The sequence below is a fragment of the Physeter macrocephalus genome, chromosome 11 (genome assembly GCF_002837175.3).
Source record: "Physeter macrocephalus isolate SW-GA chromosome 11, ASM283717v5, whole genome shotgun sequence".
In the NCBI taxonomy this organism is placed as follows: domain Eukaryota; kingdom Metazoa; phylum Chordata; class Mammalia; order Artiodactyla; family Physeteridae; genus Physeter; species Physeter macrocephalus.
In genome coordinates this window covers 153,997,617-154,012,389 of record NC_041224.1, presented here as the reverse complement: position 1 = coordinate 154,012,389, position 14,773 = coordinate 153,997,617, and the positions used below count along the sequence as shown (strand labels likewise).

The 14,773-nt window shown below is 44.2% G+C and overlaps 1 protein-coding gene across 7 annotated transcripts; it reads right to left on the bottom strand.

The window, feature by feature from the left end:
- Positions 1-713: 713 nt before the first annotated feature.
- ACOT6 (acyl-CoA thioesterase 6) lies at positions 714-9,237 on the bottom strand. Of its 7 annotated transcripts, none has more exons than XM_028496143.2 (4): positions 8,370-9,237; positions 5,975-6,177; positions 3,621-3,693; positions 714-1,074 (listed from the first exon to the last, which is right to left on the bottom strand). In XM_028496143.2, exons 1-3 carry the CDS (start codon positions 8,824-8,826, stop codon positions 3,646-3,648), a joined length of 708 nt encoding a protein of 235 aa, XP_028351944.1. In that variant the 5' UTR covers positions 8,827-9,237; the 3' UTR covers positions 714-1,074; positions 3,621-3,645. The 7 variants fall into 7 exon arrangements, with proteins under 7 accessions (XP_028351944.1, XP_028351945.1, XP_028351943.1 ...); XM_028496144.2 differs by having other exon boundaries at positions 714-1,050; XM_028496142.2 differs by having other exon boundaries at positions 3,621-4,145; positions 8,370-9,032.
- Between the last annotated feature and the right edge of the window lie 5,536 nt (positions 9,238-14,773).

Below are 14,773 nucleotides of genomic sequence, written 5' to 3'. Positions count from 1 at the left end.
ACTGCGCCACCAGGGAAGTCCCTAACTCAAATAATTTTGACTTCTGCCCCCCACATCCATCATTATAGTGGCCATGAATATTGGATTTTGTGCATCTCTGCATGTACCACCTGAAAAAACAGCATACTTTCCACAAGCTTTTATCTTCCCAGTGTGCAAAGACCATTTAAAATGAATGTACACAATAGCTTAACCATGATACTCTGAAAGAATTAAGAAGTGTTTGTGGTTTTCAGTTTGCTGAAATTTGTAACAGGTTTATACAAATATTTCTTAAAGGATCAGTGGTTGACAAAAACATGTATCAATATTTGCTTTCAAAATGGTTCATTGGCCTTTCTCATCCTAATGGAAGTACATTCAAGGGCATTAGGTGTACAAACAAAAGCAGAACAATGGGCTGAAGTTGGTTATATTTTCTGATTTTTTTTTTTTTTTTTTTTTTTGCGGTATGCGGGCCTCTCACTGTTGTGGCCTCTTCCGTTGTGGAGCACAGGCTCCGGACGCGCAGCCTCAGCGGCCATGGCTCACGGGCCCAGCCGCTCCGCAGCATGTGGGATCTCCCCGGACTGGGGCACGAACCCGTGTCCCCTGCATCGGCAGGCAGACTCTCAACCACTGCGCCACCAGGGAAGCCCATATTTTCTGATTTTTTAAAAAAATATATGATCCAATTTTTTTTTTTAATTTTATTTATTTATTTATTTTTGGCTGTGTTGGGTCTTCATTTCTGTGCGTGGGCTTTCTCTAGTTGCGGCGAGCGGGGGCCACTCTTCATCGCAGTGCGTGGGCCTCTCACTGTCGTGGCCTCTCTTGTTGTGGAGCACAAGCTCCAGACACGCAGGCTCAGTAGTTGTGGCACACGGGCCTAGTTGCTCCACAGCATGTGGGATCTTCCCAGACCAGGGCTCGAACCCGTGTCCCCTGCATTGGCAGGCAGATTCTCAACCACTGCGCCACCAGGGAAGCCCCTGATTTGTTTTTTGTTGCTGTTGTTGTTTTTAAGTGTCTCCAACTAAGTTTCTTTTAGGCTTCAACTTCTTTGAGCCACTAAGCATCAAGGAAAAATTACGACTGTTATTGAAAAACAAAAATCAGTATGTTAAAAAATGGTTCCTTATTTCTTATTTTAAGTCTGAACTCTCCATCTCCCTCTCATGGGTGGGTCAAATAGTGGGCAGTTGGGGGAGCGCCGGTCACACCCCGGTGTCTGTGATGCCTCTGGCAAAAAGACTCTGCTGGAATAGGTCTCTGCGGGTGAGGAGAGCTCAATAAAATGGTGGTTTCCAAAATAAATACATAAATCTGAACTCTCCAATTTGGCTTACGGAGCCTCCATTATGTGACCCTAACTTACCCTTGACTTTCCAGTTAAGTAATCCTCATCAGTCAGCTCTGCACTATCTGAGCTTATCTCCTCAGGTTGGAAGGCTGTAGAGCCAAATGGTCGATGAAGGCCATGGACTTTGGAGTTGGACTGGCCCAGTTGTCCCATCAACCAGATATATTTCTTAACCCTCCTGGGTCTCAATTTCCTCATCTGAAATAATAAGAGCTAATATTTGAGAGTTTAAATATGTTACGTGCTTTACTTGGATGACCTAATTTAATCACAACAGCCCAATGAAGTAGTTTCTATTATTATCACTATAATTATCCCCACCTTATAGATGAGGAAATCGAGGCTTAGAGAGGTTAATAACTTACCCAAGGTCACACAGTAAGCGATGGAGCCTAGGATTTATATCTACTGTAGAGGCAACCTTGAGGGTACTACCCTTTACATCATTTAATGTTTCTTAGTAAGACAGCCTTTGGGAGAAACTGATTTCTAAGCTTTGATTTTATTTTATGAAGGCTGTAAATTTTGTGTAACTGATTAGGTTTCCTTCTCTGCATAAACCACTAGAAAACAAATGACTGAACGAGTGGCCCAGTCAAGGCAAGTATATAGGCCTCATAATAAGCACTATTGTATTGTCCTCATTTCTGGCTCCATTTTATGGATACCTTTTCTCTTTCTTCCTTTTAATTCACATTTACCATATTTTAGGTAGCTTTGTAACAACCTGAAATTCTTTTTGAAATCTTAGAGACAGGGGGCCATATATAATCAACTCTGAGGGGAAAGTGACCAAATATCTTAGTCAGTATAGGGCATTCCAAGGCTACTTTATTAGTAAGGAAGAAATTAGGATGTAGGGCCATCCCTACACCTAGTGCTTTAGTACACAGATATGTTTAGTCATCACCCTCATGTTTAAGCTTCTGGTGTTACCTTTCAGCCCCTCACTTCTCTCACCCTCCCAGCCATTTTCCTTATAACTTCTTCCTATGATACCCCATCCCAAAGGCATCTCTAGAGTAGCAGGACCACCTCGGAGTGAGTTAAAGCACAGGCTCTAAGGATTCAAATCACAGAAAATTATACTCATAGTGAATAAATACACTCAACACGTATTTTTAACAATTGGTCAAAATTAAGTTACCTCTAAGGAACACTTCTCCTCATTAGATTAAGATCTAATGGGCATTTGCTTGAATAGACTCAAATTGGTAAAAGACAGTATGTGCCCAGCAAGCCAAGCGATGTGTCTCAGAAAAATATTCTTGCACTCAGGGAAGACCCTCTGCTCTGGTCTCATGACTCTAGATAGTGCCCAGTATAAGGCAATGGATTGAGATAGACTGATCCCAGTCCTTCCCAGTAGGAAGGTAATAGGAACAGGTGGTGCCAGAAGGAAGTCTAATTTGTCAGGTATAACCTGACATCCAAAGATTAAGTCCTGAAAATCTATTGGCATCAAGGCATTCCTCTAGGTAGCCAAGTACCGAGACTGAGAATTCAGACGGTAAATACAGAGGAAGTATAACAACAGTATATATCAATAAACTGTTTTGCTTACAGCAATTTTTTTGGTAAAGGATTCAATTTTACTTTGTAAAGTATCCTTTGAATTTTAAATTCAAAACTTGTAAAGGATACTTTATCAATAAGGAAGAAATCGAAGTCTAGGGCCTCATTCATAAAATAAAAGCAAAGCTTAGGATACTAAGTATGTCAATGCCCCCAGTCTTCAGAGTGGGGTTCAGAAACAAGAATGAAGCAGAGTCCATTCCTTAAGGGACTCAAGTGCACAGGTTCCCAAGGTTCAGACATGGTCAGTTAGGACCCAAAGAGTATATGGGACTCTTAGCAGTACAAAAGCTCAGTCCTCAGAACCAGAACACAAGGCCAAATCTAGGCCAGCAATTGAGACTTGGGCAGGCACTTCTTACATTTTTCCTGCTTAAGGTTAAGATTGGTCCTACAGATTAGATTAGAGTTAAGCCTATACACTAGGAAAAGTTCAGGGGAGAAAGGGATGGACCCAGCAGTGAAGAGAGTAGTGTTGCTAAGGCTCAGAATCCAGTAGGACCTGACAAGGAAGCTGAGATGGTTGCTTTGTTACAAAAAGGTTCCTAGGTGCTCTGGAAAACCTAATACATGTTGTATGACTAGGATTTTTATTAATAGTATATGGTCTATGATTACAATGTTACAATTTGCTGGGCTTGACAGATTTTTTACCATTGAGGTGTTTATGGAAGAAAGTTTGGATTTGCTGCCAGGCATCTACCTGTGCCCTTGAGTGAGCCTTTGGCTCACCTCCATAGAATACTGGTTGGTCCAAGACTGCATGCACAGAGGCTCTACAAAGAGGAAAATAAGGCGGATCAATACAATGGCCAGTTCCTGGGTAGTAGATTATCTGGGGTCTGTCTTTCCCATGGGCTTGTAACCGTTCAGAAGCTATCTGAGCATAGAATTCACTCTTCCAGTTATGATCATCCATGCCAACGATAAACAGGAAGGGTCCCTGGGCCTTTTCCAATGGAATAAGACTTCGGTGGTTGGGTTTCTCCATTGGGTCGTTCCAAATATCCACCAAATTCAAAAGGCCTGACTCAGTGATTTTATATTTTCCTGGGTCACTGCTGAGATTAGGAATAATCATATCCTTGTAATGCAGAGGAGCTATTGTGTTGGCCACACAGGCATTAATAACTACAGTAGCTGTGATGCCCTTCAAGAAAGAGGCCATTGAGAGACACAGGTCACCTCCTTTGGAGAAGCCAAGAAGCCCAACACTAGGGCCTTTCACCTGATGAGAAAAGAGAAAGAAAGAGAGAGAGAACAAGTCTAGAATTCATAAATGGAGAACTTAAACTGTGATTTTACGTTGTCTAGGCAGCTTTCTCAAATGTCATTTGCTTTCCTTTCTTATGCAACAATCCACAAAGTTCAAATGTATCTTCTAACAAGCAAATCAATTTTTTTTTTTGGCTGCGCTGGCACGGCATGCGGGATCTTAGTTCCCTGACCAGGGATTGAACCCGTGTCCCCTCCATTGGGAGCACGGAATCTTAACCACTGGACTGACATGGAAGTCCCAAACAAATCAATTAATTTCCTGGTACACAGGCCCTCCACTAACATTTATGGCGACTAGGTCAAGAGTACACACAGAGACCCAAATACCCTATACCTAAATACTTAAAAGTTACAAATATTTGAAAATTAAATAAAATATATTCTTTTCTGCTACCTTGATAAATATACCTCCATAACAACTTATAAGGTCAGGTTCAAATTTTATATCTTGGAACTTCCTGGAGTTCTGTACTAGAACATGGCATGGGGGGAGCGCCAGCCCCTGGCCCTAGTCCCTGGTCCTTGGCCAACTCTCTTTCTCTTCCCATCACTGCCTGGCTCCATCATGTACCATAAGGGCCCTCTCACACATGCGTTTGGACACCCCAGCCTATATGTTTAAGGCCTAGGTGTATTCACATTAATGGACCAGAGAAGAGGCACAGGGCTTGGAAGCAGGAGCGGAGCTGGTTGGCAGATAATTCTGGGGTTCCAGATCCAAAGGGCATGGTGTGAGGGGCACATGGGTTCCAGGTAGACACATTCCCTTGGTCCCTCAAACTCTGCACCCTGTGGTCAGGGATGCAGCCAAAGGAAGGCCAGAGAGTGGTCATCTAAAACAAAAGGTCCAGATCAAAAGCCCCTCTTGCCTAGGTCTAAGGGCAGAACTGATAGCATATATATTGGTCTCCTCTTGTTCCTGGGGGCTTATATCCCATAAACAAACCAGTCATCACAGTTCATGATCATCTAGGTTTTAGCAGCTCTACTGAGACCAGTCCCTGAATTCTAACAGAGTTAGACCTTGCAGTACATCTTACTCCTTAACATTAGAATGTTTGGGTTTCTTTAAGTCTAGATAGTAGCAAAGACTATGTATTCCATTGATAATCATACCAAAATGTTTTAATTAATTTTTCCAGTCTCATATAAGAACTTTCTCTACAAAACCACAATACCATTAACACACTTAACAAAATTAATGGTTCCTTAATATCATCGAATACACAACCCTTATTCAAATGTCACCAATTGTCTCAAAAATCTCTTTACAGTCAAACTTTTTTCTCTATACATTTACCTTAATCTTTTTTTGGTGGGGGGGGCCGTGCTGCACAGCATGCGGGATCTTAGTTCCCCAACCAGGGATCAAACCCCATCTTCTGCAGCGGAAGCGTGGAGTCTTAACCACTGCACTACCAGGGAAGTCCCTACCTTAATCTTACAAATGAGAGAAACTGAATTCCAGAGAGGGAAACTGCCTTATTCAGGATTATAATGCCACTTGGTGGTAGATACAGAACCAGAACTTAAGGTTAGTAACTTTTTAGTCTAGCTCTTTGAATTCTGGTCAAGAACTAAAGGGAACTAAACAGTTGAGTCTGAAGGGATTGGAGAGAGATGGGCAGAAATGAAAATAATAATCCTAACAACTTTTGAAGGAGCCTTTGTGTCTCATGGCATATTTCCAGCCCTGGGTGTCCTGGTAGAGCTTTTGGATCCAGCCCTGTGTCTGCTCTACCCCCTCTCCTCTGCATTCAGGTGAGCACCAGAACCCACCTTTGGATGTTGCAGCATGAAGTCCACAGCTTCTTCAAAGTACTCCAGGCACATGTTATTCAAATATTCCGGGAGGTCTTCAAATCTGAAATAAGCCAGAGCAAGCACAGCAAAACCATGTCCAGCCAGGAGGCTGGCCCTGTATTCACAAAGGCCACCACCACTTCCAAAAAGATCAAGGATTCCAGGGAATGGTCCTGTGCCTGGAGAGCACCACAAATCATAAGGAGTTTTAGACACAAAAGACATTCTTGGGTTTCAGATTTTGGCAGTCAGCAAAGAGAAGGTTTTAAAGCAAGGAAGGGTGTGGGTGGGAGTTTGGTGGAAAAGGACCCTTTTTACTTTGTCTTTTTTTTTTTTTAAATAAACTTTGGGGAGAAGGGAGGGGGAACAAAATGCCTTATTTTCTCCATAAGTTTTCACATATTTGCAAAAAACAACAATGATAATATAAACCAAATTAGAAATAACATAAGATGAAATGTACATTTTCCACCAAATTTTCCTCAGAAAAACCCCCAAAAAACTGAGAATGCTTTGACAGCTGTAAAGCGCTCTACATATACAGGGGATTATTAGAATATACTCCCCACCTCCTTTAACACCCTCTGCTCCAGCCTTCAAGAACGCCTTTCCTAAATGTGCTATGCTCTCTTTGGCCCTGAAAATGGTGTACACTATTCTCCTCCCCTCTCCACCATTTCTGAACTGGTTGACTCATCAGTCTTCAAATCTAAGTTTAGATCTCCCTTCCTGGAAGACTTCCCAGATGCCCTCCAAGGCTGAGTTGAATTACATAGCCTTTTATATGTTCCCACCAGCACCCTGGGCCTGTACCTCCCCTATCATAGCACTTACCACACTTACAGATCCAAGTATAGTTGCCGGTATCCTCTATTAGGCAGTAGGTACAGTGAGGCCCATGTCTGAATTTGCTAGCTACTGTATGTAGCAAAGTCCTTGATTTAACACATATTTGTTAAATAATTGAACTTTTCTGCATTATTTACAAAAAGCCTTTGAGTTAGAAAACAAATTTTAAATGGGCCACAGAGTAGATACTAAAATAGTTAACAACTGACTTGATTGAAATATCGCAACTGGGCAGTGAAAGATGTTTTTTTTTTTTTGAAAGATTTTTTGAAAAATTAAAGTCTTGGGCTTCCCTGGTGGCGCAGTGGTTGGGAGTCCGCCTGTCGATGCAGGGGACACGGGTTCGTGCCCCGGTCCGGGAGGATCCCGCATGCCGCGGAGGGGCTGGGCCCGTGAGCCATGGCCGCTGGGTCTGCGCGTCCGGAGCCTGTGCTCTCCGGCGGGAGAGGCCACTGCAGTGAGAGGCCCGCATACCGCAAAAAAAAAAAAAAAAAAAAAAAAAAAGTCTTTAGGAGATTCTTATTGAATCAGTCAGTATGATTTATTGAGCTCTTATTATATCCCTGTGTAAGCCTCTAGGCATACAGAGATATGGAGATGTATAAGTCCCAATTCCAGACCCAGGAGTTCACAGTTGAGTGGGCAGTTCTAGTTAAGGCTGTGAATTGCTGAAGAGCTGTAAGAATAAAGCAGGGCCTCCTGTTTTGGAGAATAATCACAGAATTCAGTTTAGGAATTCTGTGAGCAGTGGCAACTCCAGCATTTCTATATAGCAGGGGTCTCAGTCAGGAATTTGGTTGGAAGGGGGGGTCAGTTGTCTTGTTTACAGACCACTTTTACCTACCAAGCACCTTGTTTTTACTTAGACGAGGGTTTCTCAACGTTAGCACTATAGACATTTTGAGTAAGATACTTCTTTGTTGTGGGGCTGTCTCGTGGATTGTGGATGTTCAGCACCTACCCACTAGATGCCAATAGCACCCTCTCCAGTTGTGACAATCAAAAATGTCTCCAGATATTACCAAATGCCCCTGGAGTGGGGGAGAATCATCCCAGGTTGAGAACCACTGACAGACTGTTTATTATGGGGGAGGGGACCTTCAGGGAGTTTTTTGTTTGTTTTTTAGTATTATGGGGCACTGCCTCTATCTCTGGGTTTCAGTTTCCTTAGAAGTTTGATGTGAAAGAAGGCCAAAATCACTCCTGCACACCAGCAGAAGTCACTGCCTAATATCAGTATCTGAGACACAGTTGCATGGCTGGCACATAGCAGCATAAATACACTTTTTGAGTACTCTGAATGAACTTTCAGCATACAGCTAAGGGAATGGCAGTACCTCCAGGAAGTGCCCTGAAATTTAGAGGAGAAACTTCCACCCAGAATTCATGACAGACTTTGGAGCTTGGGGACGAATTTAGGGAAGTTCCACAACCACGGGGTTCCCTAGCCAGGCAAGGGGCCGCCCAGGGTCTCAGGACTCTACCTGGCTTTCCACAACAGCCTGGAAAGTGGGCTGCTCACCTGCCGGCAGGAAGAGCGTGGCGCGCACCCGGCCCATGCGCACTGGCTCGCGCCGCACCCCCGGCGCCAGGAAGTCGCGCTCGTGCACCGCCCGGCCCAAGAGCCCTCCGGCCTCCGGGTCGTGGCCATCGATCACCTCCAGCTCCACGGCGAAGGGCGTCTGCACGTCCCGCTTCACCAGCCGCAGCAAGGGCTTCTCGGGCTCCAGAGCCCAAAGGAGCCCCATGGGCTCGAGCCCTGTGAAGCTGCCGCCCAGCGCGGGCGCGCGCTCTAGGTCCAGCTGGCCGTGGGCGTCGGCGCAGTAGCGCGCGTGGGCTCGGAAGAGCGCGCCCTTCTCGTCGCGCAGGGACGCGCTCAGCGTGACCGGCTGCCCCGGGGCCAGGCCGCGCACGGCGATGCGCACCGGCTCGTCCCAGCGGCAGCGGCCCGCAGGCTCCAGCGTCACCGTCGCCGCCATCCGGATCCCAGCGGAGAAGGGGCGGCCCGGCGGAGTCAAGGGCAGGGCCTGGCGTCTCTCCACCTCCCTGGGAGGCAGTCGCAATTGGAACGTTTGCGCTACTCCCGTTGGGCGGCCGAAGGGACACTTGCTAAACCGTTTTGTGAGGTCTCCTGGAGTTTGTGCAATCCACTACTGCCTGCCTGGAAGAGTATTTGCTAAAATAAGAGTTTTATGGTAATTATTAATCCTGCGGTCCAATTTGGCGAGTGTCGAAATAGAAGTACAAAGGTTGCTGACAGCTAAAGGATTGGGAAAGATACCGGGCAGTTCCAAGAAGCTTGAGTATTGTTGACTTAAAAAAATGCACAGCGTGAAGAGTTATGAGTTAAGTTTTATTTGGGGTTTATTTGGGGCAAAATGAGGACTGCAGCCGGGGAGACAGCATTTCAGATAACTCTGGAAACTGCTCCAAGGAGGCGGGGGTGGGTGGGTGAGGAGCCAGGATATATGAGTTTGCAACCAAGGGAAGGTAGTCAGGAAGTCAAAAGATTATTGTTAATTAAAGAAAACCAGATATCTCAAGTTAAGGAATTTAGTGCTTTTCTATGTATGGGAAGATGCAAGAGTCTGGGCTCACTGAAATCATTCCTTTGATATGCACCTCAGCTATCTGGGGCCAGTACCCTGTATTTTCACATCCTGACTTTCCTCAGGGCTCATTGCAGGAAGTGGCTGCAGTCTGATGGCTGCTAGATGGCAGGTATTCTTTTCAGCCCTGAGTTTCCTCAGGGCTCACCGGCTCACGTTGGAGGGTTGCAGTCGTTGATGACTGTGACATCCTTTGTTTATTGATATGGCAGGAAATAGTCCATTTATAAACATTCCATTCGATTTATAAATATTTGATTTATCAGTATTAAAAAGCATCCCAAGTGATTGTAATTCAGGGGATCACTGGAAACATAGTCCTAATCCTACCCTTAACCCTCAATCCTTTACTGAGCCTTTTTCCTAGAGCTAAGGATACCTACAATGGCTTCCAGAGCAGGGAGATGTTTCTGGAGAGAGAACTGGGTTCCAGTCTAATCCTGCTCCTTAATAGCGTGGTGATCCTTAGCAAGGTACTAATTAAGCTTCTGAATCCAGTTTCCTTATCTGTAAAGGATTTATTGTGATGGTTAAATGGGCAAACATATGGCCTGACACTGCACTGATACTGTAGTAGGTGCTCAGTAAGAGTTTTGTTCTTCAACTCACAAATCTTGTCACTGGCAGTGTCAGTGTTTTTTTTGTTTTGTTTTCTTCTTTTTAAAATTAATTAATTTACTTTTGGCTGCGTTGGGTCTTCGTTGCAGCGTGTGGGCTTTCTCTAGTTGCGGCGATCAGGGGCTACTCTTTGTCGCGGTGTGCGGGCTTCTCATTGGGGTGCCTTCTCTTGTTGCGGAGCACAGGCTCTAGGCACGCGGGGTCAGTAGTTGTGGCTCGCGAGCTCTAGAGCGCGGGCTCAGTAGTTGTGGCGCGCGGGCTTACCTCCTCTGCGGCATGTGGGATCTTCTCGGACCAGGGCTTGAACCCGTTTCCCGTGCATTGGCAGGCAGATTCTTAACCACTGTGCCACCAGGGAAGTCCCAGTGTCAGTGTTGAGTTGCATTGGGGTTCTGGCAGGAAACAAGTGGCACTTTCAAACTGGGTAATTGGAACAGAGTTTCATAAAGGGACTATTTGCAAAGGCATAGGCAAGGATAAACAAAACAAAATGCAGCACGGTTTGGTGCAGAACCTTGGGCCTGAAGGCTGAAGGAGAGAGGGCTGCCTGCAGGAGCTGTAGCCTTCATGGAGGGAGGCAGGCAACCTGTGGTGAGGTGGCAAGATTGGGAGGAATAAACACCTGACCTCACTCTCCTCTGGCCCTTCAGTGTCTTGCGAGTGCCTGTCTTTGGCCGAACACAGCCATTCAGCTCAGCCTACCTGTGTACAGAGGGGAGTGGATGGAGCACGTAGAGGATGTCCGGGAAATGGAAGCTCAATAAATACTAATAAACTGAAGAAAAAGACATCAGACTAGGCCCCAGATCACAGAGTTCCATGAATTTTCCCCATTCCATCTCCTGAAGTAACTATGGCAGCATATTTTAAATACCTGTGGTTTCAAGTGTTACAGACTTTCCTCAATCTAGGAACACTCAGCTTACAAAAATTGACCTGGGCTGCTACACCCACCAGCACAATTGCCCTCAGATTTCAGAAAGGCAGGGAGAAAGATGGCTTCTTCCTTCACCTTCCCTGATGCCCAGGTTGCTGTGAAGAGGACAGAAATGGCTCCCAGGCACATGAGGGAAAAGCAGCTAAGGAGGAGGCCTAATCTGGGCCATTCAAAACTGCCCTACTTTGGGGAATTCCATAGGAACTCCATGGAAGAAGTAGGTACTATGGAGGCTAACCACCAGGGGATACCCATAATCTGCAAAAGAATCAGCTTCTATAAGGATATACTTTGCGGCTTCCCTGGTGGCGCGGTGGTTAAGAATCTGTTTGCCAGTGCAGACAACACGGGTTCAAGCCCTGGTCCGGGAAGATCCCACATGCCACAGAGCAACGAAGCCCATGCGCCGCAACTACTGAGCCTGCACTCTAGAGCCCGTGAGCCACAACTACTAAGCCCACGTGCCACAACTACTGAAGCCTGCACACCTAGAGCCTGTGCTCTGCAACAAGAGAAGCCACCGCAATGAGAAGCCCACGCACCGCAGTGAAGAGTAGCCCGCGCTCGCTGCAACTAGGGAAAGCCTGCGCACAGCAATGAAGACCCAAAACAGCCAAAAATAAATAAATTAATTTTAAAAAAAAGGAATACACTTTGCTTTCATAAGAGAGGAGTGGCTTCTTACAAATTCCAGTGCTTGTCTAGTGACTTGATGAAGTGGCTGTAGCTTAATATCCAGATATGTGACATGCTATCTTCAGTATTAAACATAAAAATTAATTTCTGTGCCTCTATTTTAGGGGTAGGGACTTCATGCACGGATGAAAGCTTTTGCTTGATCTAGGGTAGAATTTCTGTGGTTATCCCAGATAAGTACACTCCCAAAAAGGTTCCTCTCTGAGAGGGCTCCTGAACTTTTCTGTGTTTAATAGCACACTGCCTTTCAGTTATAAATTCAGTATGGAAAGGCTGAGTTTCAGAAACAATTGCTTCTGAGTCACCCTGACCAATATGCCATCAATATAATGAGTAATTTTACTATCTGAATCAGGTTTAGGACTCCTGTTTAAATCCCACCTTCACAGATTATGACAAATGTTAGAGAATTGAAATATCTTGGAGGCAAGACTGTAAAGGTAGATCGCTGGCTGCCGAGTGAGAGCAAACTGCTATTGATATTTAAAACGTATTGGGATTGAAAACAATGCTTGTAAAATCAATAAAAGGATTTCAGTTCAGGGGTGATTTAGAAAGCTCTTCCTATAGAGAAACAATGTCAGCCATAGTTAACACAAAATTCATTGTTTTCTGTAATTCTCAGTCAACACCCAGATCCATCTGCTTTTCTGATAACTCCAAGTGAGAGTTAAAGGGGAAAGAGGCAGGAAGTGGGAACAGACTCCCAGTTATTCCAGTATCATAGGTGTGGTTTCACTGATGATCCTGGGCCAGGTACTATTTCCTATTACCATTTGGTAGGACAAGAGAGCTCCACGTTTCTGTTTTTAGCAGCCAGTATCTATCCATTTGAGTATGTTCTTTCTCCAAGATTGCAATAACTTAATTTCAATAATCATTTCATGGTTAATAGTACTGTATCAATGTTAACTTCCTGATTTTGATATTTGTACTATGGTTATGTAAGAAGTTAACATTAAGGGAAATCAAGATGAAGAGTATAGCTGGGCTATTTTTGCAACATTTTTGTAAGTCTAAAATTATTGCAAAATAAAAAGTTAAAATACCAGGGAGTGATAAAACCACCCTAGAGGATTCCTTTGGTCCTCTGCGTCCAACTTGTAGGGTTAGTAAAACCTGCCCACCTCAGTCAGATCCTTGCTCTTCCATATCCTTGAACACTTAGTCTTTCCCATTTGATTGAAGTTTCCAGGAATTTGCATTATGTCTGATCCTGTATCCAAAATCCTGGGCCTTCGGTTTTTAAGTAAAAATAAAAGACACGGGGCTGCCCTGGTGGCGCAGTGGTTGAGAGTCCGTCTGCCATTGCAGGGGACACGGGTTCGTGCCCCGGTCCGGGAGGATCCCACATGCCGCGGAGCGGCTGGGCCCGTGAGCCATGGCCGCTGAGCCTGCGCGTCCGGAGCCTGTACTCTGCAACGGGAGAGGCCGCAACAGTGAGAGGCCCGCGTACCGCAAAAAAAAAAAAAAAAAAAAAGACACATTTTTTATTTTCACCAAAAACTTTATTGAACAACATATTCACCCTTTTGTTCCACTACCTTCTGCCATTTTTCAGGCAACTTCATGATTCCATCTTCCCAAAACTTTTTATCTTTTTGAGCAAAGAACTGTTCCAGGTGCCTTTTACAGTTTTCCAGGGAATTGAAATTTTTTCCATTAAAAGAATTTTGTGAAGACTGAAATAAATGGAATTCTGAAGGTGCAATGTCTGGTGAATACAGTGGGTGAATCAGAACTTCCCAGCCAGGTTGTAACAGTTTTTGCCTGGTCCTCGAAGAAACATGTGGTCTTGCATTATCCTGATGGAGGATTATGCGTATTCTGTTGACTAATTCCGGACACTTTTCTTCAAGTGCTGCTTTCATTTGGTCTAATTGAGAGCAGTACTTGTTGGAATTAATCATTTGGTTTTCCAGAAGGAGCTCATAATAGAGGACTCTCTTCCAATCCCACCGTATACACAACATCACCTTCTTTGGATGAAGACCGGCCTTTGGTGTGGTTGGTGGTGGTTCATTTCACTTGCCCCACCATCTCTTCCATTCCACATTCTCATACAGTATCCACTTTTCATCACCCATCACAATTTGTTCTAAAAACGGAATGTTTTTGTTACGTTTAAGTAGAGAACTGCATGTGGAAATACGGTCAAGAAGGGTTTTTTCGCTTAATTTATGTGGACCCCAAACATCAAAGTGAGTCACATAACCAAGCTGGAGCAAATGATTTTCAACGCTTGATTTGGATATTTTGAGTATGTTGGCTATCTCCCGTGTAATATAACGTTGATTGTTCTCAATTAATGTCTCGATGTGATTGCTATCAACTTCAACTGGTCTACCCGACTGTGAAGCATCATCCAGCAAGAAATCTCCAGCACAAAACTTGACAAACCATTTTTGACATGTTCAGTCAGCCACGGCACCTTCTCCATACACTGCACAAATCTTTTTTGTGTGTTTCAGTTGCGTTTTTACCTTTCTTGAAATAATAAAGCATAATATGCTAAAAATGTTTTTCTTCCATCTTCAATATTAAAATGGCTACACAAAAATTCACTAGTTTTGATAAATTTTTTTAAAATTCATGCTGATATGTCAGCTGTCATAATACAATCTAACAGAATTGTTTCAAATGAAGTTAAAGACGAGTAAGCACTACTAGAGTCATCTTATGGGAAAAAACGAACAAACTTTTTGGCTAACCCAGTACAAAACTTGCTCCTATTTTGGGTACATAAATATTTACAGATGTTATGTCCTCTTTTTGGATTGACACTTTTATTATCATATACTGTTCTTTGTTTTGTTACAGTCTTTGTTTTAAAGTCTCTTTTGTGTGATATAATTATTGCCACCCCAGCTTTCTTTTCTTTTCCATTGCATCTTTTTACATCCCTTCACTATCAGTCTGTAAGTGTCTTTGTGTTTGAAGTGAGTCACTTGTAGGCAGAATATAGAAGGGTCTTTTTTTTTTTTTTTTTTTGTGGTACGCGGGCCTCTGACTGTTGTGGCCTCTCCCGTTGCGGAGCACAGGCTCTGGACGCGCAGGCTCAGGCGC